This window comes from Manis javanica, chromosome 2 (assembly GCF_040802235.1).
Source record: "Manis javanica isolate MJ-LG chromosome 2, MJ_LKY, whole genome shotgun sequence".
NCBI lineage: Eukaryota > Metazoa > Chordata > Mammalia > Pholidota > Manidae > Manis > Manis javanica.
This window is the reverse complement of record NC_133157.1, coordinates 202,168,383-202,194,486: the sequence shown is the minus strand read 5'-3', so window position 1 is coordinate 202,194,486 and position 26,104 is coordinate 202,168,383. Positions and strand designations below refer to the sequence as shown.

At 35.6% G+C, this 26,104-nt stretch overlaps 1 protein-coding gene across 4 annotated transcripts in view; it reads right to left on the bottom strand.

The window, feature by feature from the left end:
• Positions 1 to 26,104, bottom strand: part of COL14A1 (collagen type XIV alpha 1 chain) — a 225,284-nt gene that overhangs the window by 128,971 nt on the left and 70,209 nt on the right. For all 4 annotated transcript variants that reach the window (XM_073230026.1, XM_073230025.1, XM_073230022.1 and 1 more), the window contains exons 6-14: positions 20,872 to 21,027; positions 19,930 to 20,049; positions 18,518 to 18,682; positions 15,822 to 15,983; positions 9,154 to 9,305; positions 7,885 to 8,014; positions 6,208 to 6,353; positions 3,630 to 3,759; positions 1,103 to 1,242 (exon numbers count right to left, since the gene is read on the bottom strand). In XM_073230026.1, coding sequence (XP_073086127.1) covers positions 1,103 to 1,242; positions 3,630 to 3,759; positions 6,208 to 6,353; positions 7,885 to 8,014; positions 9,154 to 9,305; positions 15,822 to 15,983; positions 18,518 to 18,682; positions 19,930 to 20,049; positions 20,872 to 21,027 — 1,301 coding nt within the window. The remainder of the gene's footprint in view (positions 1 to 1,102; positions 1,243 to 3,629; positions 3,760 to 6,207; positions 6,354 to 7,884; positions 8,015 to 9,153; positions 9,306 to 15,821; positions 15,984 to 18,517; positions 18,683 to 19,929; positions 20,050 to 20,871; positions 21,028 to 26,104) is intronic.

Here is a 26,104-nt window from a genome sequence, read left to right as displayed (position 1 = left end):
TATATGTGCAGTTATTGTTCATTCATTACCCAATGTCCTGTGCAAGGGTACATTCTGCAAAATACTGCTTAAATTTAACTGAAGGAAAATGTCTGCCTCATTTTATGAAAATACTTTCTTTATTTGGTGAGAAACTAGAAGTGATGTAATCTAACATATTTCCCTCTTTTTCTTAGCTCATTGGACCAAGATAAGGAAAAATAAATAAAAATAACTTTGCTATTTATCCTGCTAAAAAATATTGCCAAGGAAAGAATTTCTGAAGAGCATTAATCCCTGGGTGCAAGGTACTGGTCTTCCTGGGTTTCCATAAGTTCCATCATTGGAAAGTATTTTCCTACAAAAGACTTGAATTAATTCAGTTTTTAATTTAAGCTCATCTAAGATTTTTCAGATGCCGGTTTACTCAGAAGCAGAGGGGTAAACTGGATAATACTGACACTATTTCTAGTTTACTGCTTCTATTATGATACATACTTCCCCATCCCTCCCCATGGGGCAGATTATATTTTCCGAAGATGGCTACATCAACATAAATCCCCCATCCCATATACTTCCCACCAGCAGTGGGACTGCCATTCCTCCCTATCTTGAACTGATGCAGGGACTTGTAGTATCTCCTACCAATGGAGTGTGGTAGAGGTGATGCTCTATGACTTCCTAAGGGTGACACAGCTGCCACTTAGCTCTCTATTTCTTTGGACACACGTCTGGGGACTCCTGAACCAACATGAAAAAAGCCTACCTCCTCTTAAGCTGCTATGCTGGAGGGCTCATGTGAAGAGTCTGCTTAGAGTTAGAGCCACTCCAGCTCTCAACCAATCCTGCCTTCCCAGACTAGGCACCCGACCCCTACATAAAGAAACTGTTGTGATGGCTCCAAAACCAGCCACTATGTGGCTACAATCTCACATATGACCCTAAACCAGAACTACACATCCAAGGCCCAATGCCTGATCCACAAAAGCTGTGTAAGAAAATAAATAATTAGTATTGTTTTAAGGCACTGTGTTTTGGATGATTGGTTATGCAGCTATACAAAACTAATACACAATCAACATACACAACTAATACAAAATCAACATTATGTTTCACAGCTTACCTCATTGATTTCAGTCCCATCTGCGTTGTTATATACAATTCGATAACCACTGATCTTTCTTGAAGTTGGGTCCCAGGCTAACCGAGCACTGTTAGAGCCAACATTAGAGATTCTCAGGTTTCTGGGTGGACTTAAGGGTACTTTGCAGTAAATGGAATAGAAAATAATTAAAAATTTAAACAACATACATGTAAGAAAAGCAAACAAAAAGAACAAACCAGCATCTTTGATTCCTGAGCTATTTACATTCGAGAAATTTCCCCCAGATGACTTATAACAAAGAACATTAACAAATGAAGAAGAAAAATAACATACAAGTTTTCTTATAGAGCATGAATAGTAGAAATAACCTACACATGCTTAAAAATAAATAAGATTTAGGTGAATTTTTTGTGCCTTTCTTCTCTAGTCAATGCTATTATTAAAAACTAATGTAAATAAGAAACCCAATGGATCAAAAAACCAAGACACCTGAAATGAAATCTTAGCTATTCCATTGAACTATCACATGGAACCAGCAAAGTCACTCTATTTCTCCGCTCCACAACATGAGGGTAATGTCCATCTGCCTCCTCCACTTGGGTATCTAATAGGCATTTCCAACTTTACATGTCCAAACCTGAACTACCAACTGCTGCCACCTCTCCCAGTCTTGTCTCTCAGCCTCTCCCTCCAAGCAAATGGAAAGCCCACTCTGCCCATTGCCCAGGCCAACAACCTTGGAGTCATCCAAGATACAGGTTTCTGAACATATGCGACCTTCATAGTAAGGCTCTCCATGATCACCTTCTGTAAAATAATCCTTCCATCCAATTCCACCTAGCTTTGTCCGATTTATTTATTTTTACTGCAGATTTATTGGCCTACTTTCTTACCCCATATACTATAATCTCACAGGATTAGGGGTTAATTTTGTCCCTGGTTTTATCCCCAATATAGCAAGTTCTCAATAAACATTTGTTAAATCAATGAGCAGGAGTCCTCTGGGTAAATTCCAGTGGCTTTGTGAGATGAAATAAACATTGTGCTGTAGCTTTATAAGTATTTAAAGAGATGTTGGTATTTCTGCAATTCCTCTTAATTCCATAGTTTTTGGCACTTTCTCGAAGACCCCCCTTCTGATTCAACAGACCAGAATTTGTAAATAATCCTTAAGCATTTCATGAGATTTTACAGGTGACTGTAAAAACTATTGTAAAGATGTACTATTGTTTCCTATGAGTCTGAGATGTAACACATGTTCTCTCATTAAATCCTTACACTAGATTGTAAGGACAGAGTTACAATTCTCCCCATCAAATTGACATTGAGATAACTTGGCCACGGCCACAGTAGGAGCAGAAAAGCAGTTAGAGTTTAATTAGTCAATTGGTCAATTGATTTAAAAACTTATGATATGGTGCTGATAGAGATTGAAAAGATAGATAAATAGTATCTTAGAAGATAAGTTAGTAACAACTCAGCCATAACCACAACATAAGATGCTCTTTCACCCCAAGGCCAATTCTTTTCATTAATCCAATATATATTGATTATTTGGCAATAAAGAGCCTAAAAGACTTCGTGACTCTTTTAATACTTAAGGGGCTGGAGATAAAGTGTAGGAAAGAGAAAAGCAATATAATTTAGTGTTGTGTACTCATTGTTCCAAATTTTTCTGGAGTTCAGTTAAATTTGGCAAGATGATGGAACCATGTCTAGTTTCCTTAGTGCATAAAAATTCTGGTCTCAGGAATAGGTACCCAGGACATCACTTTCTAGGACCTTTTTTATTTTAAGCCAACTACAAATGATAGGAAAGGGTCTTGCACATATATTTTAAATGTAAAGAAATGAGCACTCCGAGTGAATGACAGGTGATCCTATACCAACCACACGTTGTGAGATTATTGTTCCTTCCACAAACTAAAAAATGTTATGTAACTTGCCCATTGTCACTCAGCTAAAATCTGACTTCGACTGAGGTAACATCTTGGGTGATCTGATCCCAAAGCCCATGTTCTTGCACCTATATTCTGATCTAGCATTTGGATTGAGTCAAAGACACTGGTGGCACCATCTAAAGGATGCTGAAGTTCAATTCTAGTAGCCATGGATGACTCATAATAACAAGACTGTTGATCTCAGCAACGGTTTACATGAGTTCCATACACTCAAAATTCATCAAGCTGTACACTAAGATTTGTGCATTTTGATTGTATGTACCCTGATACAAAATTTAAAAAATAATCCAGAGGTACTAGGGGAAGAAATCAATACATTTGATTAGATATGCAAATTCTACATTTAAAAAATACCATGAGAAATATAAATGACTAAATAAATGACACATAAAACATTTTCTCTAAAAAATAATAGTAACAAGACCAGAATAAATACATTTTCTTCTCCTAAATAAAATGGACATTTTCTTAAGTTCCTTAAGCTCTTAAGAGGTGTCAACTTAAACCAGTTTTAACAATTCAGAATCCCAACATTCATTTGAGCCTTTATTACAATATTTCATCTGAATGAGTGAATGTCTCACATGTTGTTTCTTGTCCTGTAACAGGATCACTGGCCTCTTCTCCAAACATAGCATAAACTGTAACTGTGTATTCCGTATTGGGCAACAGACCACGCAGTTCAATATCTGTGTGGGTCTCTCCAATTTTCATCTGAAAAGAACATACATTATCAGATCATTGGCCAGTGTGTATTATTCATGCCGATCACAGTGGAACTGAATAAAGGTGAAAGTTCATGGAGTAAGATTTTGTCTCCTTCACAACCCCTCCGCCAAACAGGCTTCAACCATAATTTTTTCATTGTTTTATATTATGAACAGACGTTAGGGAACCATATAAAATGGAACGTACCCATGTGTGCTGCTTGAGGATAACTCTTCACATCTGGACAAGTGGCAACTGCAGCCAGAATAACAGTGTCAAATATTTGGTCCCCAGAAGAGTGTGGATGGAATTGAGTCAGAAATGCTCTCTAGAAAGAGTGCAAGCTCCAGGCCAGCTTGCTGGGGGCAGGGCCAAGTGGGCATCTTTCACCGCTTGGCTAATTCTAACCAGCCCTCTGGCTGAATGCCCACTTCAAGCCAAACTGAGCCAGACCAGTTTCGTTGCCCCATTCAACCAAGGGGCCTGGCTCACCTGGAATGCAAGTCCCTTCCATGATTCAGAAGAGATCAACCCACCTTGACACCTCATGTGACAATTTGCTTTTTGATTCTGGTCTGATTTTTTTCCTGACCTTTGGAGTCAGTCAGACTAGCCAACATTCTCAGTTGTATGACAATTGCATGACAACATGGTTTGATTTTTGCTTTGGAAGGAAAAAAAGTATCTCTATAAACAGTTTTAAGTCACACAACTGCCAGTATTATTGTCAAATTACAATTTTTAATTTTGAAATAGCTCAACATATATAATATTAATGTAGAGAAAATAATAGAATACTCCCAGATGTACCCACTACTCAAATTTTGACAAACATCACCATTTTATCATATTGGCTTCAGACCTTATTTTATAAAATACCTAAAATATTCAGATAAAACAGAAGTTCTTTCTCATTCTTTCTGTTTACCACCTTTACCCTAATGTTGATGAGAATATTACGATCCATGTTTTTATTTCTACAGACACATATAATATACACATCTGTAAATGATATACAGTGCTGTATGTTTAACAATGGACATAAATGGGGACATAACAATGTTTTTACAATTCTTTTCTCTGTAAACACTATGTTTCAAAATTCATCCATGTTGATACACAGGGACACAGCTGACATTATTTAATTCCTTTATGGTATTTTTTTGTATAAATATGTCACTCTGCAATGTTTCATTCTAATCAAGTGCTTGCATTGGAAAATTCTTGCAGGATGTTTCCCTATATTTCCAAAAAAGTGTATATATCTACAATGTGATGAAATATGTCAAATTATTCTCTAAGGCAGCTGTACCCATTTACATGTGAGTGGTTCTATTTCCCCACAGGTTCATTAATATGTCCTATTATTACACTGTAAAAACTGTTTGCTAATCTATTGTATGTGAAGTGGTATTCCTTTCTTTTTTATTTTTTATTTTCCTAGTGAAGCTGAGTATCTTTCTAGCATCATTTTTAAGTCTCCCTTCTGCTAAAATAGTTCAGATCAACATTAAATGCAAATGGGAAAAAGCTGTCTAAACCTTGAAATGAAAAGACCCCATGTTACCGATGCCCTGGTCTTGACACTGAGATTCACCATCTTTTTGGCCCTAAAGATTTCTGTCACCACAGGCAGGTTTTAGACAATTGTTAAAGAATCAAGTTCTGAACTTTCTCCTATCCACTCCGCTGCCTTACCAAGTGTCATAAGCATTTCCTCTTTATTCCCTGGGTATTTATATTACAGTCATTGTTCCCTGTAATTTAAAAATGAGGACTAAAATATATCATTGGAAAGTAAAAATTGCACCATTTAAAACAGGATAAATACAAAAAAGTCCACATCAATGGGATACATATGTCTACTTCTCAAATCAGTAAGAAAAAACATGCCTAAGTCAGTGCACATAGGGCAAGTCAGTCATTTGTGAACTACATACAGTAATTAAGTTACATCAGATTTCTCTAAAGTCATTTGGTAATACCTAGAATAAGCCTTAATAATTTGCATACCCTTCAAAAAAAGAAACTACATTTTTTGGAATTCACCCTAAGGAAATCGTCAGACAACCATGCAAAGTTGTATGTTAAGAATGGTCACAAAAGCATATTTATACAGCAAGTAAATTTAAATGCCCAATAACATGAAGTTAATTAAACATGACCTGGTATAAACCAACAATGGGATAACTATAAAGCTGTTTCAAATGAATATAATAAACAAAACGAACACAGAAGAGTACAAAACCATTCCCATTTGTTGTGTTAAAAATGCATTGAAAAGACTGCTAACTAAATGTTAACAATGGCTATCTTTAGGTGGTGAGATTATGTGATGTTTTTTCCTTTTGCTAATGTGCATTTTTAAGATTTTATCCATTAAATTTTTATGGCAGAAAAATCTATTTTAAGCAAGTCAAAGATTCTAGGCCTCTAGGAGAAGTAGGTAGTTACCTCTTTTTCATCCCCAGCCAGACCTTCTGTGAGAGGGGCATAGAGGATCAGGTATCCTGATGCTCCAGCCACTGCGTTCCATTTTGCCCTTAGACTGTTCTCAGTCACATCGTACAGTTCAAGGTCAGAAGCCATGGGTAAAGCAACTGCAAGAGATTACTATTTTACTGTTCAGCCATCTATCAGTATGCTTGCTTATTTCAAAGTATCTATGTGTTAGTGTCTCTTAAGTACATAGAGTTTACTTTTTAGATAATAGTCATCCTTAAATCTGTTCACATAGCCATGGAAGCCGCTTCTGGAAGGGTAAACATAGTGAATGTTTAAAACAGGAATGACATTTTTAAGTTTCTTATATCCCACTACAACAATGGGCACATTTCTCTGGAAGCCAGTCAAGAGCAGGGAAACTATTCTGACCATTGTTTAATGCCCATCAGAATGCAGCAGCCACTAAAATAGTCATTGGGTCACTTAATAAATGACAGCATGGATGGCTGGATGAACAAATACATGAATGAATGAATACCCATTGAAACATTCAATCAGACAAGTGATGGGACATGACTAAGTTAGTAGCAATAGAGTTGGAGAAAATGGAATAATCAAGAATTAAGACTGGCCGTATTTGAGATGTAGAAGGAAATAGATGAAGAATAAATTGCAAGTTGCTGGCTTAAATAATGCCAGTGAAAACTATGAAATGTTGTTTTCAAATATAATTCTAGGCCCTCTGTAATCTGGCCTTGTCTGCTTTTCCAACGACAATGTCAAGTTCACGGCTTTGCTTATACTCTCCCTGTCACACATACTGGCACACCTGTAACATGCCGCTGCACTATGTGTTTGCATTACCTTCTTTTCTAGACTAAAATTTCCTTAAGGGTGACGATTGTTGCTAAAATATTTCTGCAAAGCATTAGTGTTAGAACTTACCTTGCAAATTGTTGTCAGAGATAAATCCAAGTTACTATAGTGCCTGGCACACTGTTATTGGTGTTGTTTGCATTGCTATTATTCTGTCAGGGGCAGAGGTTTTAGACCAACTCTCCATAGTGCCTAGCGTGTAATAGGAACTCAATTAATGTTTGAAATAACAAAATGAGTTTGAAATAACAAAATGAGCGGGATTCTCTGAGTGTCTGGGAATATGTGTGTGTGTGTGTGTGTGTGTGTGTGTGTGTGTGTGTGTGTGTGTGTATGCTATGATCATGCTCTGGTAAGAAATTACTAGTATTTAGAAGCTTGTTTTAATTACAATGATACGAATGATGAAAATAGATGTCATATTATTTCCTTGGTATTCTACTGGGCAGGAGAACTTGATTCTATGGAGTTCCTTCTCTACATCTACCAACAAATTCAAGCCCAGTGCTTCATTCATAATAGGCATTCACTAAATATTTGTTTATTAAATGAACAAATGCATTTTGTGCCCTTCACCACCAAGGTTCCTTTCTTTAAAACATACCAGAGTTTTATAATATTTCTCCCAATATGTAGTACCTGCAAACTGCAAATATAGCATGGATCAGTACTGCACGAAGCCTGGCAACTATCTCCTATGAATTTGATTCAGGAGTCCCATCAATAGAACCTGAGCAGAATTCCATTTTCGGAAAGGCTACCCAAGCAGTGCTGTGCAAAGTGAGAAGTGGGGTATGACTCAATACATACGTGTTGTTTCAGTTCCCCGTAGGCCTTCACTGGCAGTGTGAGCATATATTGCAAAGACTGTTATCTGATATTCAGTCAAAGACATCAAGTTTTTCAACACTGTAGAAGATACACGTCCATTCACCACCACCTTTTTTTAAAGAACAATTCAAGGAATGAGAGTATGGAATATCTCACATGTAAAGTTGAAATCAAAAAGCAAAAATAACCCTAGCAAGAAAATTTCACTAGGTATTTTCTTATTTGTGCCACATCCACTTTTCCACTGTGTCAGTCAATTCTCCTTGAATTTCTACATGCTTTTATGGACTATATCCATAAGTCCCTTATTAATTCATATCTAATGGTAAGTGTGTCATTCCCAGGTTATAGCTACCTTAATGACATCCACTGAATAACTGTTGACATGTAATATTTTTCCATGGAGATTTGGGAAGCATTTAAAAGTTTCATTAGTCATGAAAGAGATAGAACTGTTGGAATAACTCTGATTTTTTTTTTAAGGCCAGATGATTTGAACCTCTATGATCTACTTCTCTAACACTTTAAAAAAATTCCACAAATCCTGTCATTATACAGACAAAAATTATGAAACATGTTGTGATCAGTCAGAGGTCAGAACAACAAAAGTTGAGCACTTCAAAATAAAGAGAGATTTCATCACATTTTAAAGTCTTCCCTGTGGGTTGCTGTATTAAAGGTACGAAATGGGAAGGATCCCATCATTTGGCAATAGGTGTTCTCTCCTCTCATGGCCAACACTTGCAAAAGGCCAGCCACAGATGCTTTACTATGGCTTGTCCATTGCAGTAATCTCCACAAATGTCCAGAAAATCCCAAACTCTGGAGTACTCCATGACCACATAATTTGGAACACAGTCTTCATTAAGGCAGAAAATTCAGACCACTCACAAAGTAGAAAGGACACTTGAATAGCAAAATGGGGCTAGAGCCAGCTAATTGACTACTGATTCCTTTTGCTTTGGAACTAATTAATTTCAAAATGAAAAAAAGTTAAAAGTTGTGTTAGAAATGGACACATGGCCAGTTCTGGAGGTTATTTGATGGAGGTTGGAGGAGAAGATGTAAACACCATAATCCAGAGAGATGGGAGAACAACATGGACATGTGGAAATGTATTAAGTCAAATAATTTTAAATGTTTGTGACAGAATTATCTCATTATATATGCATTTCTGTCTTGTTCTCACTGCTGTGGAAGACTTGAAAGAGTGAAAATAATGGTTTGAATATATCGTCTCCATATTACCTCCTCTGGTTTTCCACCCCTGGCAGGATAATACACAACTCTGTATTTTTCCACTTTTCCTGGGGCATGAGTCCAGTTAACCATAAAGCTTCTGGCAGTGACTTCAGAAGTAATCAACTCCGTAGGTGGCCCAATGGTGGTGAGGGCTAAGGCTAAATAAAAAACACATAAAATGAACTTCTTTCCAAAGTTATTTCTAATATACCTGGGAAACTCCATTAGTCAGAAATGACTACTTACTTTATGCTACCTTTAAGATTTTCCTCTCTAGGTAAATTGATTCAGTTATTCATTCCTACATGAGTTCATTGAAACATTTAATGTCTGTTAGGTACCATTCATTGTGCTAGGTTCTGAGGATACAAACTTAAATAAGACATAGTCCTTGACTGTAAGGAATTTTCTTAAATACAATGTTATAGAATAGTAAAAAGCAGAAATAAAATACAAAATTAATTGAGCACGTGTGTATGTAAGGTACTCTTCTGAGCTCTTTATAAGTATTAGTTCATTTAATTCTCAGTAGTTACTATTATTGTTCTCACTTCATAGGTGAGAAAACCAAGGCACAGTGAAGTTAAATAGCCTGCCCAAGTATCACAATTACTGCGTATCAGAGCTGAGATTGATACTTGATCTTCTTGACATAAGAGCTTGTGTTCTTAAGCATCAGAGGGAACAGCCTCTATATTAAAGACTTCAATTCAACAAATGGCTACTATCTAAAAGTAGAAAGTGAAGAAAAAGCAACTGAATGCTTAATATGGGCTAGATTATTTGTAAGTATTTTGTGTGTGTTACATGTTAAAGCAAATTTTCCTATAAAAGATTAGGGACATGTAAATCTCAAAGCCTTCAAACTTTAGGAATTCTTATTCTCTAGGGACACTTACCCAGAGGGACTTTAGTAACCACAATAATGGCGAAAAAAACATAGTTACTGAACACGAACTATGAACAGGAACAACATTACATGCTTTATCAGCAACCCCACATAGAGTCTTTGTGTGGGAAAAGCTGGGCTTTAAAGTAGTCTCATTAAGAAGCTCACAGAAATTTGTTCATGAAACTGGGCTTAGCAGCTAAAGTTCAACCCAAGAGATCTGGTCCAGAGAAAGAGGAATGATAGACAAGAGGAGGACATATATCCAAATAAAAACTTCCACTGTCTGAATATAATGAAGGCAGAAAATAAAACCAAACTCTTAAAGGAGGATCTGGTTATTACTCTCTTCTTAGATCATATCCTTTCAAGCAAGGTTATAAGCAGATGAATGGTATCATGAGGGAGAAAGGATAAAAATCCATGATGGCTGTGCTTACAGGAAGATGGAGTAGATGACCTTTTCCCTATGCTTCCTTCTTTGTACAGATAAAATTTCTGGAAGTTGTATATAGACCAGCATTAGAAGACACTGAAAGGTAGAGAGAAGTTGGTGGACAACGGACTGTGGGACTCAAGGACACAGTGGTGAGTTCCCTGAGTTTTCCTTTTGCCTCGTATATCCAGACATGGAGCCAAAAGAATCCAGAAACATACAAATACCAAGAGATACAAACAAAATAGTCCCAACAAAGCCTGCCCTCTCTAGCCAAAGGAAAGGAAAAGGCCAGCCTCAAAGATAGAAAGCATATGCAACAATTGCTCTACTCTAGATAAATACCACAGAAAAAAACTGTGGCTCCACTTCCACTTATGTCAGCAAAGGCCAAGTGGGCAGCCAAGCTGTCCACCTTTCTTAGATGTAGCAGTGTGCCCCAATGCTCACCCCACCCCATCACAAGCCAGGGTTCTGTGAGAAAAAGCCAAGTAGGAAAGAGAGATAATCATTTCTAACAGGTGGTAATGAATCCTTCCCCCTCTGTGATATCAGTGGAGAACACAAGAAAAGCCTGGACTTCCTACCCCACCTGATAGTATGGAGGCACCACTCTCATCTCTCTCTGGGGTGGTGTCAGAGGAGATCTAGTGGTGAGTCAGTACTTGAAGAAATGATGCTCAAAAATTTCCCAAATTTGATGAAAGCTGTGAACTATAGATTCAAGAAAATGAGTGTACCTGGGGTGGTGTCAGAGGAGATCTAGTGGTGAGTCAGTACTTGAAGAAATGATGCTCAAAAATTTCCCAAATTTGATGAAAGCTGTGAACTATAGATTCAAGAAAATGAGTGTACCCCAAAGAATTTTAAGCCCACAGAAATTCACATGAAGAGATACCATAGTCAAACTTTAGAAAACTCACCTCAAAGGAAAAATTTTAAAAGCAGTGGGAGAGAAATGAAACTTTACCTATAGAGAGAAAATTCTAATGACAGTTTATTTCTAATCAGAGACCATGGAGGCCAGAAGAAAATGGCACAACCTTTTTCTGGTTTGAAAGAAAAGAACTGTCAACCCAAAACTTTATACCTAGCACAAATATCTTTCAGGAATGAAGAGAAAATCAAGACATTCTCAGATATGGTAAAATTAAAAGAGAATTTCCCACCAACAGACTTATTCTAAAAGAATGACTAAAGGAATTTCTTTAAACAGAAATAAAATGATGAAAAGAAGGAATCCTGGAACTTCAGGAAGGAAGAAAAACTGGTGGAAAGCATAAAAATGTGGATAAATATAATATATTTTACTTCTCCACTTGAGTTTTCTAAATTATGCTTGATGGATGAAGAATTATAACAATTTCTGGTGTAGTTCTAAATATACAGAGAGGAAATATTTAAGACAAATATACACAGATGTGGTAAAGTTACTTGAAAAAAGACAAGGTTTCTACACTTCACGTGAGCTGGTAAAAGGTCAATACCAGCAGACTGGGATAAGTTATGTATATATAATATAATACCTAGAATAACCATTGAAAAAGTGATACAAAGATCCATCAAAAAACTATGAATAAATAAAAATGGAGTTTGAAAAATGCCTATGTAACCCACAGGAAGTTAAAGTGAAAAAAAAAATCAGAGAAAGGAGAAAAAAACAGAAAAGAAACAAATAAGTAAATATGTAAAATAGTAGACTTAAGCCCCAAAATATCAAAACTTACATTAAATGGAAATGGCATAAACATACCAATTAAAATAAAGATATTAATGGAGTGGATTAAAAAATATGACCAACTATATGGGGCCTACATAAAATCCACTTCAAATATGATATAGGTAAGTTGAAAGTACATAAATTTAAAAATTTATATCATATAAACATTAATTAAAAGGGAGTAGAAATGGCTCTGTTAATATCAGATAATGGAGACTCCAGAACAAAGAAAATTACCAGAAACAGAGAGGGACATTACATAATCATAAACGGTTAATCGACTAAGAAAACATAGCACCTTAAATGTGTAAGTACCATACAAAGAGCTGAAAAATATATGAAGTAAAAACTGATAGAACAGACAAATCCACAATTACAGATGGATTTTAATATCCCTCTTTCAAATATTGATAAAACAATTAGACAAAAAAATGAACAAGGACACAGAACTCAACAAGACCTCAACCAACAGGATCCAGCCAAAACTCACAGAGCACTGCATATGAAAACAGCAGACTACAAATCCTTTTTAAGCCCCCACAGAGCATATTCCAATATAAACCATATCCTGAGCCATGAAACAAACCTTAGCAAATTTAAAGCAATTGGAATCATACAAAGTGTGTTCTCTGATGACAATGAAGTCAAACTAGAAAGCAATAACAGAAAACTAACAGGAAAATGTCCAAATACTTGGAAACTATAAATGACACACTTCTAAATAATCATTGGGTCAAAAAGGACATGCCAAAGAAAATTAAAAAAATATTCTGAATTGAATGAAAATACAGCATACCAAAATTTGTGGGGCACTACTGAAGCAGTTCCAAGAAGGAAATTTATAGCATATACATACTTTAGAAAAGAGGAAACATCTCAGATCAATAATTTAAGTTTCCACTCAAGAATCTGGAAAACACCCCAAAACCAGCACAAGTAAAGAAAATAAGAACAGAAATCAATTAAATTAAAGGTACAAGAAAAACAGAGAAAATCATCCTATAGCCAGTTCATTGCAAAGAACTTTTTTTTTTTAAGGCAAACCTCTAGCAAGGCTGAGTAAGAAAAATAAAGGAGAAAAGAAAGAGAGAGACAAAAATGACCAATAACAGCAAGGAGACAGGGGCTGTCACTATAGACCCTGCAGATATCAAAAGAATAGTAAGGAAATACGATGAACAACTCTACACACATAAATTCTATGAACTCTATGAAATGGACTAGTTCCTTGAAAAGAAGAAGCTCTCTCCCTAATATGAGGAATAAGTCAAGGATATTCATTCTCATCACTCTTATTCAACATAGTATTAGTTTTAGCCTGTGAAATAAGGCAAGAAAAGGAAATTTAAAAGATCAAAAATAAATAAATAAAACTATACCTACTTGCAAATGATGTGATTTCCTACATAGAAAGTCCCTAAAAATCTAGAGCAAAGATCCTAAAATTAATCAGTAATTTCAAATAAGATCATAGGATACAAGATAAACAAATAAAAATATAATTGTATCAGAAATGAACATGTGGACACCAAAATTAAAAATACAACAAAATCAAAATCTCTCAAAATAAAATTAAATATTACAATGTAAATAGAAGAAAACCTGTATAAGACTTGCATCCTGAAAACTACAAAATGCTGATGAAGAAAGCAAAGAATATCATAACAAATGTAGGGCTTTCCCACATTTATGGATAAGATGAATCAACAGAGTAAAGATATCAATTCTTCCCAATTGATTTGCTCATTAGGAATTTAATACAATTTCCATCAAAATCCCAAGATTTTCTGTAGAATAAAGAATATTTTAATATTTATACTTAAGGGTGAAGGAAATAGAATAGCAAAAACAATTTTGTAAAAGAGTAAGTGAGAGAACTCAGTCTATCCAATCTTAAGACTTATTACCTAGCTACAATGAATCAAGACTTGATAATACTGGAAGAGGGTTAGACAAATAGACCAAAAGGAACAAAACAGAGAACCCAGATATAAACCTACACAGATCTGCCCATGTGATATTTGACAAAGGTGCAAAGCAATTCAATGGGAGAAATTCCTTTTCAGAAAGTAGTGCTGGGGTAATTGTACACCAATAGGCAAAAAAAAAAAAAATACCTTTGAACTAAACTTCAAATATTTTACAAATAATTAACTCAGATCACAGATATAAATGTAGAATATAAAACTTTTAGAAAAAAATGTGAAGGAATAATACCTTTGGGATCTAAGGCTAGGCAGAGTTCTTATACTTGATACTAACCATAAAATGAAAAACTGATAAATTAGATCTCATCAAAATCAAAAACTTTGGCTCTGCTGAGAAACCTTACTAAAAGAAAAACAAGCTACAAATTGAGAGAAAACATTAACAAACCACATATTCAACAAAGCATTAGAATATAAATAAAGAATTCTCAAAGCTAAACAGTTAAAACTAAACACAAAGAACAAAACCAAAAAAAAAAAAGCCATTAGAAAGTGGGCAAAAAGCATGTACATGTCACCAAAATGGATATAAAGATGCAAAATAAGCATGTATAAAGACATTCAACTTCATTGGTCATCAGGGAAATGCAAATTAAAACCACAATGAGCTATCATGACACATGTACTAGAATGGCTAAAATAAAACAACAACAACAACAAATGGTTGTGAAAATGCACTGAAACTAAATCCCTCATATGTTGTTGGTAGTAATAGAGAATGCTACAGCCACCCTCGAAAATAGTTTGGCACTTTCTTAAGTAGAACTAAACGAAACATGCAACTACAATACAATGTAGCAATTGCATTCCTGGGTATTATTTCAAGAAATGAAATGAAAACATATTCACATAAGAACCTATATAGACTGTTTACAGCAGCTTTATTTGTACCAAAAGAATGGAATCAATTCAGTTGTCTTTCAGTGTGTGAACGGTTAAACTGTACTATATCTAAACCATGGAATGTAACATAGCAATAAAAAGGAAAAAACTATTGACACATGCAAAAACTTGGATAAATCTCCAGGGAATTACCCTAAGTAAAAAAAGGACAGTCTCCAGAGGTTACACACAGCATAATTCCATTTACATAATGTTTTTAGAAGAAAAAATATTTAGAGGAGGAGGACACATTAGTAGTTGTCAGGGCATATGGGGGGAGGTTGGGGGAGGGATCTAAATGAATATGGCTATAAAAGGACAACAGCAACTATCCTAGTGGTGATGGGACATTCCATGTCTTGATTATCAATGCCAATATTCTGCCTGTGATATTGTACTGTGCTTTTATGACATGTGACCATTGAGGGAAACAGGCAAAGGGTACACTACCTCTCTCTACATTATTTTTTTACAACTTTGGGTGAATGTACAGTTATCTCAAAATCCAAAGTTTTAAACAAACAAACTTGACGGTCCACGTGCAACACCATGGAAAAAATTATTCAGTGTTAAAGTATCTCTCCCTCAAAGGGATGCCAATCCAGTCCCTTTCCTATGTGGGTAATTCATGTCTTAGGAGAATAAAGGACTCCACTGACGAAGTCAACCTGAAAAGTGTAAGAATATTCATAACTCACGACAGGCTTTTTTGCAGGGTAATGTCCCCATCCACAGAACGACCGCCCTCACCCCTTGTACCTTTGATCTCCCTGTGCTGTTCCTCCACCCTGGAGCACACCGTCCTCGTTAGGCTTTCCACAACGGTGTGCATCAGGTCAAACTCAGCGACGTTGTACGCATGGGTGCTGTCCGGTTCAGAGGCGATCTCCTGCAGTTCGTTCTCATCCGCGTTTTTCACCCCTTTCATGGAAGACAACAGGGTGGGGCGTGACTTTCATGCCAAGTTTCATAAGGCCACTACAGCGATCCTGACCTGGGTCTGTGCCGCTGCTATCTACTTAAGACTGTGCCGCTGCATCCACTACTTTAAAGAGGCCCATCTAGTATCAGATTTTGTAAACTTCAGCATCATTTTTAAATGATTCGATCTTAATTTTGTTCAGTATATCTTAACAGGAAGATGTATTGATGAAACTAACTTCCATCTGGCTTGACTATTGCAAAACAATAGTAATTAAACCAGTTTTCTGAACTACCAAAACTTCAGGTTTATATTTCTATAAAGTAAGTTACTTAAACTGAGAGTTACTGCTATAATAAAACACATATATATTATGCTTTATTATTCATTATTCTTTTATTATATTTAACAATAATATTATCATACAGCATTAAGAGAAAGCTTGGGAAAAATTTTTCACATACTCAAGTACAATTGCCTGGTCACAATAGTGACCACTGCAATTTTGCTATGCAAATAGGAAAACTGGTTCTCCCACAATATTTACTGAATTCCTTTACATCAAGTCAAACACAGGGCTGGGTGTTTGGAATACAGCAGGGAATGGAGGGGGACAAAAAATCCTTGGCCTCATGCAACTTTCTAGTCTCTGAGCAAAGGATGCTAGCAAAGCGTGCTTATTATGCCCCCGGTAACTACAGTGTTTTACTTAATACGTTAAACCAACCTTTTTGAATTTGCCACTATTGTTTCTCCCATTTTATGGACACATAAAGAGACGCACAAAGAGGTTAATTAACCTACTCAAAGAAGCACACCCAGTAAGTGCACAGCTGGGATGCCACCCAGGCAGTCCAGATCCAAAGTCAGATGCTTTCTTTGTTTAATGGAAGTATAGTTGACTAAAGTCATATGCTCTTAACCATTATGTCATACAGCCCCTAAGAAGATGGTACATTAAAATGAGTAAATATTTACCAGTGAAATTAGAAATAGAAACAGGGAGGCACAGGGTTGGGTTTTATGGCTGTGAAGGGAGATTTCTCTTCCCTAAGTTTCAGCAAATGAACATTTCTTTATAAATCCCTGTCATTGCAACCATCTGAAGGCATTCGAAGAGGTTCTATGGAAGCAAGGAAGAGAGATTACCTAGGGCAACATGAATGACTCCTTAGGTGCCATTTAATTTCTCTTCCAACCTCAACATGTGAAGTTATAAAGCATTGGTTCTCTCTGAACTATTTGCTTTAGGGGGTTTATAAGATAATACATACTACTGATTTCCAAAGAAAAAGTCCACATCACATCTGAATAAGTTCACGTAGTTTTGTTTCAAAACTCTTCTACTTGTTTTTAACAAAAACACAGAATGGGGAGTAACACATTAATTAATCCCCATTAGTTTAAGTATTCCTTCTGCAGGGATTTCCTTTGTTGGACAAAAGGATAGTGAAATAAGAAATAAGAAATAGAAATGTTTCTTGCCTGAGAACTCTACAATAGCTTCCTAAAAGCACAGCTGGGTCTGTGTCCACAACAACAAACTAAGATTGAGTTCATGCTGAAGCACTGGGCTTAATGTCAATGATGTGTTCGACGGTAATTAGTTAAAACTAACAAGCTTGGATTCACATAAGAATATTCTAGGGAAGACAGGCCCAAATCTCTCTCACCTTTCCAAACAAAATAGCTTGAGTGTTAAAAAGAGCATGGAAAAGCAAGAAAATGATCATGGTGATTTGGAAGAAATTTGTTCTGTAAGGATTTTACCTTGCTCATCTTTGTGTCCCAGCAACCACTACAGTGCCTGGCAGACAGCAAATAAGCAAGTACTTCTTCAATGAAACAACCTATAAGCCACATTTTGAATAGCAAATCTAGGAATGGGACAAAGGAATTGTTTTTGTTATGTTTTGTTTTGGGTCTATCTCTACTAAATAGAAGACCTTCCTACTGCCAAAGGAAAGGTAATCGTTTCAATCAAGAGCAAAACTGCATCATCTACATATTTTGCAGTTATTCTAAATGTGTGCCATATGTATTCTTCTCTGCAAGACTGATACCTTATAAAGGATTAGTTTCAAAGAAATAATATGCATATCTATAACTGTGTGCTTTCTTTATACAGCTGCAGGACCTTAATTCCTTGAAAATGACAAACTGGTTTCTCCCTCTACTACCAGAGAAAACAGAGCTATAAAGGGATACTAAAAAGAAAGTCCTCCCTAATGAAAGCTACCATGTAGCTAACCTTCGCATGCCACTTCATGCTTTTCACAAAACTTATGTATGGCCAGTCACCTAGAGGGTCTCACACTGTAGGATACATGAGAGTTACCATCACTTCCATTTAAATGTAAGGAAGTTAGGCTCAGATCACATGACTGGCTATGAGAGTCAGGACCAGAAAGCATTCTGGTCTCCTGGATCTTTACAAAGTGCACGTTGCATTACATATTGCATATTACATACTACATTTAAGTGGTTGTGTGTCTATGTCCTCTGTTGAAACAAGATCACTGAAAACACACACCTATGGCAAACAGTTCTACACCAGATTCACGAAGGCGTCTGGATGGTGGAATAATATCATCTTGGGACTTTCCATCTGTGATCAAAATGCCAATTTTGGATACTCCAGTCCTTGCTCCAGCTTCTGGTTTAAAGCTGTTTTCAAAAATGTAGTTCAAAGCAAGACCTGGAAAAAAGACAAGGAAAAGTAAACACAAACCAACCATCTCTAATAAAATGCCTTCCAATTCTGTAAAATATAACCACAAGAGAGTAGTTTATTGAGTTAAAAGAGTTTTTATTAGATGTGAATTTTCATCTTCATTTTTACAATGACCTTTTCCTTGACAGATCTGACAAAAAATTAAAATCCATCAAAACAGAAGTAATAAAAATAAACCAAGCACTGCATTATTTCAGAAACTAGCATTTAGAAAGAACATTGAATTCATTAGCCAATGGATGTTGACAATAGGTGTACAAGTAGATCTCAACCTTTATATTTAGGATAAAGCAAGTGACTGTCCCAAATATTATGACCATGCTTTCAATTTTGCTCATGATGGTCTAAAGAACCAAAAATTTTCTGTCTCTCTTCTTTAGGAATAGTGGAGGCAAATCCAAAATAATAATTGAACCCCTGCCTTTTGGGTCTGACGCTTTTCACCCAGAAAAAATAAGAAATGCTGCCACAGTGTTAAAAGATGTGTGTTTATTAAAATTTTGGTTGTATTGAGACCCATGAGATTATGCCTCAAATTGACAAAGTAATGATCAAGATTTCAGTGGTTTACTTAAAAGTCAATGACAGCATCTACATTGCTTAAACTGAGCTTAAACTGTGTGCCTGGGGAAGGTAAGAAAGAGCATGCACTAAGATGAAAACCTGCAATCACACTTTGTGGCTGGGAAAATTTAATCTAAATACTCCTGCATTCTTTGTTGATCGAAAATAAGCACCAGTGAGCCAAAGAGCCACAGATATTTTCCTAATAATGACTTATTGCAGAATAAGGGCAAAAGAAAATACCTTCCTTGAAAATAAGGTAGAAGTTTGTTTTCACTTAAGTGAAATGAAATGTAGCCAGAGAAGAAAACAGGTCAAAAGAGGAAGGAAAATGAAATGACAAAAGTCAAGGCAGTCACTGAAGACTGTCAGCCTCAGGGACGGTTGCATCTCCTTCTAGCCCAGCCAAGGCCTTCTGGGGACCTCATCTTCATAGAGCCAAAGGAATGAGCTGTATTTTAATTCTCAGTGCTGAATTTGAGAAAAGAACTGCCTAAGAATTTTAAATGCTACGTTGGTTAAAAAATACTACCCTAAGTTTTACAAGTGGCAGAATGAAGTAATAAATGAAGAAATAAATAAATAGCAGAATGAAGCTATTCTTCAGCAAGTTGTGTTGCTAAAAACATGGACTGAACAAATCATACCTGTTAGTGTATTTCCACCCTTGTATGGCAGATTTCGGACAGCTTCGATCACCTCATCTTTTGTGTTAAAGGCATTCAAGTGCCATTCTATTCTGGGGTCACCGCTGTACTGTGCAAGACCTGGAAAAAAGATGAGAAAGCCCACCCAGAAATGGTGGTTACTCAAAAACCTAGTAGACTGTTCAAGACACTAGAATGATGAAAGGCCTAATCTTTACCTTTTTTTTTTCTGCCTCACTATGTGCTTTCAAAGAATTCCTGACATCAATTTAAGGAATTCATTTGGACATATCTGGGTATAGGAAGAATGCATGTTTTTTCCAGCCATTTATAAGTAAGCACCCTACTAGGTACTTGGGATTTTTTTTTAAGTCTGATCATGTAGATAAAAGACCTAGATTTATTTGTTTTTATTCTCAAAGATTTTCCTTAATGATTTTCCCTACAGGCTATTTAAAAGTTAAACAATGAGACTTTATTTTTGTGGATATATTACTCAAAGATTTACAATTTTTTTTTACCTTCTCTAGAATTGGCAAAAGTATCTTGTACTATGTAATGATTTCCAATTTCTAATTTTCATAGTTCAAAATTTCACTAGATGCAGGTTTCTTTTAAATAAAAAGAAAACTTCTACCCAATAGTCTTAAAACAGCTGTAATTTTAAACCTTTTTGTTATTTGTATTGTTATTGTTATTAGGCAGGGAAGATTCTGACCTTTTAGAAAATTAAAATGTGTTCAGTAATTATTGGAATGACAGTCATAGTATAAATTAGTAGGAATAAATATTTATTGATCCAAACATGTGCTTTTGGGAATATCATTATAGTTGATTCTGTAATCCTGAAAGTCTCTTTTTAAAGAATTTTTGAAATTTCTTAAAAAGCCTCCTGGCATTTTTACATTGACAGTCGACTGCTGTCAATAACAGAAGATGTACCAATTCGTGTCTTCTGTGCGCCCACATTGAATGCTGTAACCAGGTTTTCCAAGAAAAGTCGAATCAGTCTGAAGTTGAATCTTCCAATACTCCAAGAACCATCCACCAGGATTACAATATCAGCAATAGCTGGAGTTTCACAGAAAAATTTCACTTCTGCAAAGTATAAACCAGAGAAGAGCCCATGTTACTGTTGGAATATTTAAAAGAAGGAGCCTATTTGATGCTTTTCAGATAACTTAGTGTTAAGAATACAACGAAGTTCCCATTCAAGCAACTGTTTTTGCAACCTAGTAAAAAAAATGCATTTTTACTAGGAAAAAATTGTGGTAATGGATGGCAGCAGAGCCAGTGTTCTGGAAATAGTTAGGAGAACACTGGCAGGTTCGCACCATCCTGGCAACTCAATCCTTCTGTGTATTTCAGAAAGTAGTGTCTGTGCACACTCATCCAGCTTTGGGTTTCAGCCTGCAGATTCTTTCCAGGAAAGGTCTTAGCAACACCAGTGAGGGAGAGTCAGCAGTGATGGAAGATTGCCAGGAAGCAGAGCAGCAGCTCTCCTGTCCTGATAAGTCTATGCTGGAGGAATTGATAGGAGAAGAGAAATATGGGCTTCCTGAATTCAAGGAAAAGTCAGGGCCATGAATTTAATCTAAGAAAAGTACAAAGACCTCTGCTAACGTAGAGAGGGTTTGTGGAGGAAGAAAATTGGAAAAGGGCCCAACAGTATCCCCAAATTCAAAGTCTTCTGTACACTGTGTCAACGTGACAAAAAGATTTTGTCCCTAAATATCATTTAAATAATTAATTTTTTAAATGGCTCAATTGGGCCTCAGAATAAGAATCTAAAAAAGGATGCCCAGTGGCTGGAGTGGCACCACATTCAGCTTTACCCTCAGGGAAAGTTCCAGCCCACGGTGATAGTGGGCAAGATGCAGAGGGCAAACGGCTATCTTTGCAACAAAGGAGAAGCTGATAGAGTGTAGTCTGTGCTTGACTAGGTGAAAACCACCACTTACATTCACACAGACCCAAGACTGTAAAATATTCTCAAGGTGTTTACGAACCCTTAAAAATTTCATGGTATTAGTACCTATAGAAGCATTGCTTCCTAGTGTAGTTTGTGCTTCGGAAAGGACAGCTCAGCTTTGCTGAATTGTCCTATTAGGAATGGAGATCATGAATACTACGTATGTGTGTTTCTTTGTATCCACATTAACATCTTGAAATTGCCCAGGAAATCCCTATTTCGTTTTTCAAACATTAAAATGACAAGAAAACATAGTTGAAATATAATTTATGCAATGAAAACTGAAATACAGAAGTGTCCATAAATAAACTGAATTATTTTATTTTCCTGGGAAGGAAAAATATTGAACTATCATGGTTGGGGTAGGCAGTTTAATACATGTCTCTGCATCTACCAGGCCACATTTTGCTGAAAGGATTTTGTTTTTTTCCCCAGACATAAATATGCATGGAACACCTACATCCTTTTCCCAGATTGAGGAAAAATGTATTTGCCAATAAAATACTCAGATATTTATTGTGGAAGCTAAACAGTACAGCTCAGTTCAAAGTTTGTATACTATATTTTTGAACACCAAACATCCCTTGTTTCATCAATCAGGATTACACTATCAACAATAGCTGGAGTTAATAGCCAAATACAAAGCCAGTGCCAACATGGGAGTCAGTCCTACTGTAGCACACTGATAATATTCTAAAACAGGATATCGCGAGAAGTCATGAGATAGAAATTAATTTGTTTTTTGGAAATAATCAGAGAAAACTGAAGTCTCAAGAAACTTCAGGAATCTATTTCTGTCAGCTTTTATGGGAAAACTTACTTTAAATGGAGAATAGTTTTCTTTCTCTTTCAAAACTATTGGGGATATTATTTCACTTTATTTGAAATAGTCAATTAACTTTTTTCACCTTAAACAATTAATTGTTGGGGTACATTGTAGATGGGGGTCTTAGAAAGGGAGCAATTTCTGTCTGCTTATTTAGAAGAGGACTATGAAAACTGACATTTTCTACTTTAAAATTGTTTCCAACAAAAATGTTCTGTTTAGTCAGCTCACTCAGTCATTTTGACCTAGAGATATGAATTCTATATAGCTCCAAAGTAAGGTATTAGAAGATTGATAATATTAGTGATATTAAATTTTTTAAAAGTTCTTCATCAAAAACACCTTAAGGAAAATAAAAAGACAAGTTACAACTGGGAGATACATTCAATATAAAAAACTAAAAAAGTAGAAGTATCAAGAATACATAAAAAAACCATGAATAGACACTTCAGAGAATAAGAAATACACATGGCCAATAAATAAATGAAGAGAATGTTTAACTACATTGGTGATGATAGTAAAAAAAAAATCAAGCTCATAATGCAATATAATTTGTGCTCATTCAACTGGATACAATTAATAACTTTAATAACATGTATAATTGCCCCAAAGATAATGAAATATTTAGGTATGTACTTAAAACCTGTGCAGGATCTGTGTGCTGAAAACTACACTATTGAGAGAAGAAATCAAAGAAGATATTTATAAATGGAGAGGTTTATCACGCTCATGGATTGGACTGAACATAGTAGAGATGTCAATTATCCCCACACTGACCTATAGGTTCAATATGATTTCTATTAAAATCCCAGAAAAGTTTTTTTAGGTATAGACAAGCTTATTCCAAAATTTCTATAGGAAGGCATAGACCCTAAAACAGTTAAAACGATTATGACAAAGGAAGGATGAAGTGGAAGGAATAATTTTGCATTTTTAAGACTACTATTACACAGCTACAGAAATCAGTGCAGGATATTATTTCAGAGAGAGACACAACATCAATAGAAAAGAAAAGAAAAGCCAAAAATAGACCCATACAAATACACTCAACTGTATGATTTTAAGTCACAGAATGGCTTTAGACAAGTGCACAGAATTACTTCAACAGGTGGTGCTGGAGCAATTGGACATTCATGAAAGATATAACACAAATAAATAAATAAATAAATAAATAAAACTTCACCTGAACCCCATACTTTATACCAAAATTAATTCAAAGTGGATCATCAATTTAAATGCAAAAACCACGAAACTTTTAGGGAAAAAATAGTAGTAAATTTTTGGAATGTAGGGTCAAAGAGCTCCTAAGAGTGAACATCAAAAGTGCAAACCTATAAAAAGAAAAGTTGACAAATCAAACTTAATCAAAACAAAATACTTTTGCTTTGTGAAAGATCATATGAAGAAGATGAAAAAACAAGCTATGTACTGGGAGAAAATACTTGTAAACCACATGCTCAATGAAAGATTCATATATGGAATCTATAAAGAATTCTCAAAATGCACTAGTGAGACCAAACAATTCTATTAGAAAATGGGTAAAAGACTTGAACAGATGTATCACCAAAGAGTATATACAGATGGTAAATACACACATGAAAAGATGTTCAACATCATTAGGCATCAGGAAAATGCAAATTAAAACTACAATGAGATTTTGCTGTACATATCTATCAAAATGACTGAAATGAAACAGTGATAACAAATGCTGGCAAAGGTGTGGAGAAAATGGATCACTCACACTGTGTCGTGGGAATATAAAATGGTATAAATGCTCTGAAAACAGTTTGGCAGTTTCTTTAAAAAGTATACATAAATCACCACACAACCTAGCACTTGTACTTTTGGACATGTATTCCAGAGAAATGAGAACTTGTATTCACACAAAAAATAACTGTACACAAATGTTCACAGCAGTTTTGTTCATAATAGCCAAAAACTGAAAGTAGTCCAGATGTCCTTCAACAGGCTAATGGTTAAACAAACTGTGGTATGTCCACACCATGTAATACTACTCAACAATAAAAGGGAAAAACTACTGATACACACAACTTGGATGAATCTTCAGGAAATTGTCCCAAGTGAAAAAAGTCATTCCCAGAAGGCTACCTCCTTCATGATTCCATTTATATACCATTTTATTTTAATGAAAAAAATTTAGAACTTGAGGACTGTTTGCAATTGCCAGGGGCTAAGGACCGGGGATAGGCAGGAGGTGGATAAAGTTATAAAAGGGCCACATGGGCACCTTTATGGTGACGGAACTGTTCAGCATCTTGATTATAGTTGTGGATACACAAACATTCACAGGTGATAAAACTGTACAGAACTAAATAATATTACATACACACATTAATACAAGTAAAACTGGGGATATCCAAATAAGTGGTTATACTTGATCAATATTATTATATTGGTTGTAATGTGCTATAATTTTGCAAAATGTTACTACTGAGGGCATCTTAGGGAAAGGGTACACTGATCTTTATTATTCCTTATAGCTTCTCATAAATACAATTATCTCAATAAAAATCTATTTAAAAAGCATACATAATAAAAATAATGTCTAATAAGAAGAGATGTGGACCCTTGGATCTCTTGTACATTGTTGGTAGAAGTGTAAATTGTTGTAAATTCTTTGAAGCAATGTAAATTGTAAATTCTTTGAAGCACATTTTTGGTATTTCCCTCTAAAACTGAATAAATATTCACCTATCTTGCTGCTGAGCAACTCTATTCCCAAGGAAATTTTACACATATACAATAGGAAGCAATTAGACAAGTTTCATAGTCACACTGTTAATAATAATAAGCTAGAAACAATTCAAAGAGCATCTGTGGGAGAGTGTATAGATAACCTTGGCTTACAATGAAATATTGCAGAAGAGGGAAATTAAATGAGGTATGCTGAGATGTAACTATCTAGATGAATCTTAGTAACATATTGCTAAATCACAAACATAATGTCACAGATCGAATCAGAAGGAACAATGCCCATTACATTCTACACCTTCCTAAGGTGTAAGCCTGGGAGAAACTAACAACTCTGTATCTGAAAGTTATTTACATTACATAGTAAACGTTAGGCCCTCTACACTTATCTATTGATTAGTCCTTGCAACAGCTCTCTGAGACAGGTACCACTGTTATCAGTCCCATTTGTGGCCAAAAAGTATGACATATGTGATTTGCCCAGGGTGTCACACAGCAAAGAAGTAGCAAAGTGGGATTTGAACATGGGTAATACGTCCCCAAACCTATGATGTTAACCACAGGACTATACAGACTTCAGTGAGGTACCTATGTTGTATAAAATTAGAAAGCAGGAAAAAAGTGTCTAATGTAAAGTAGCATCCCCACAGGATGTGCCCCTGCTG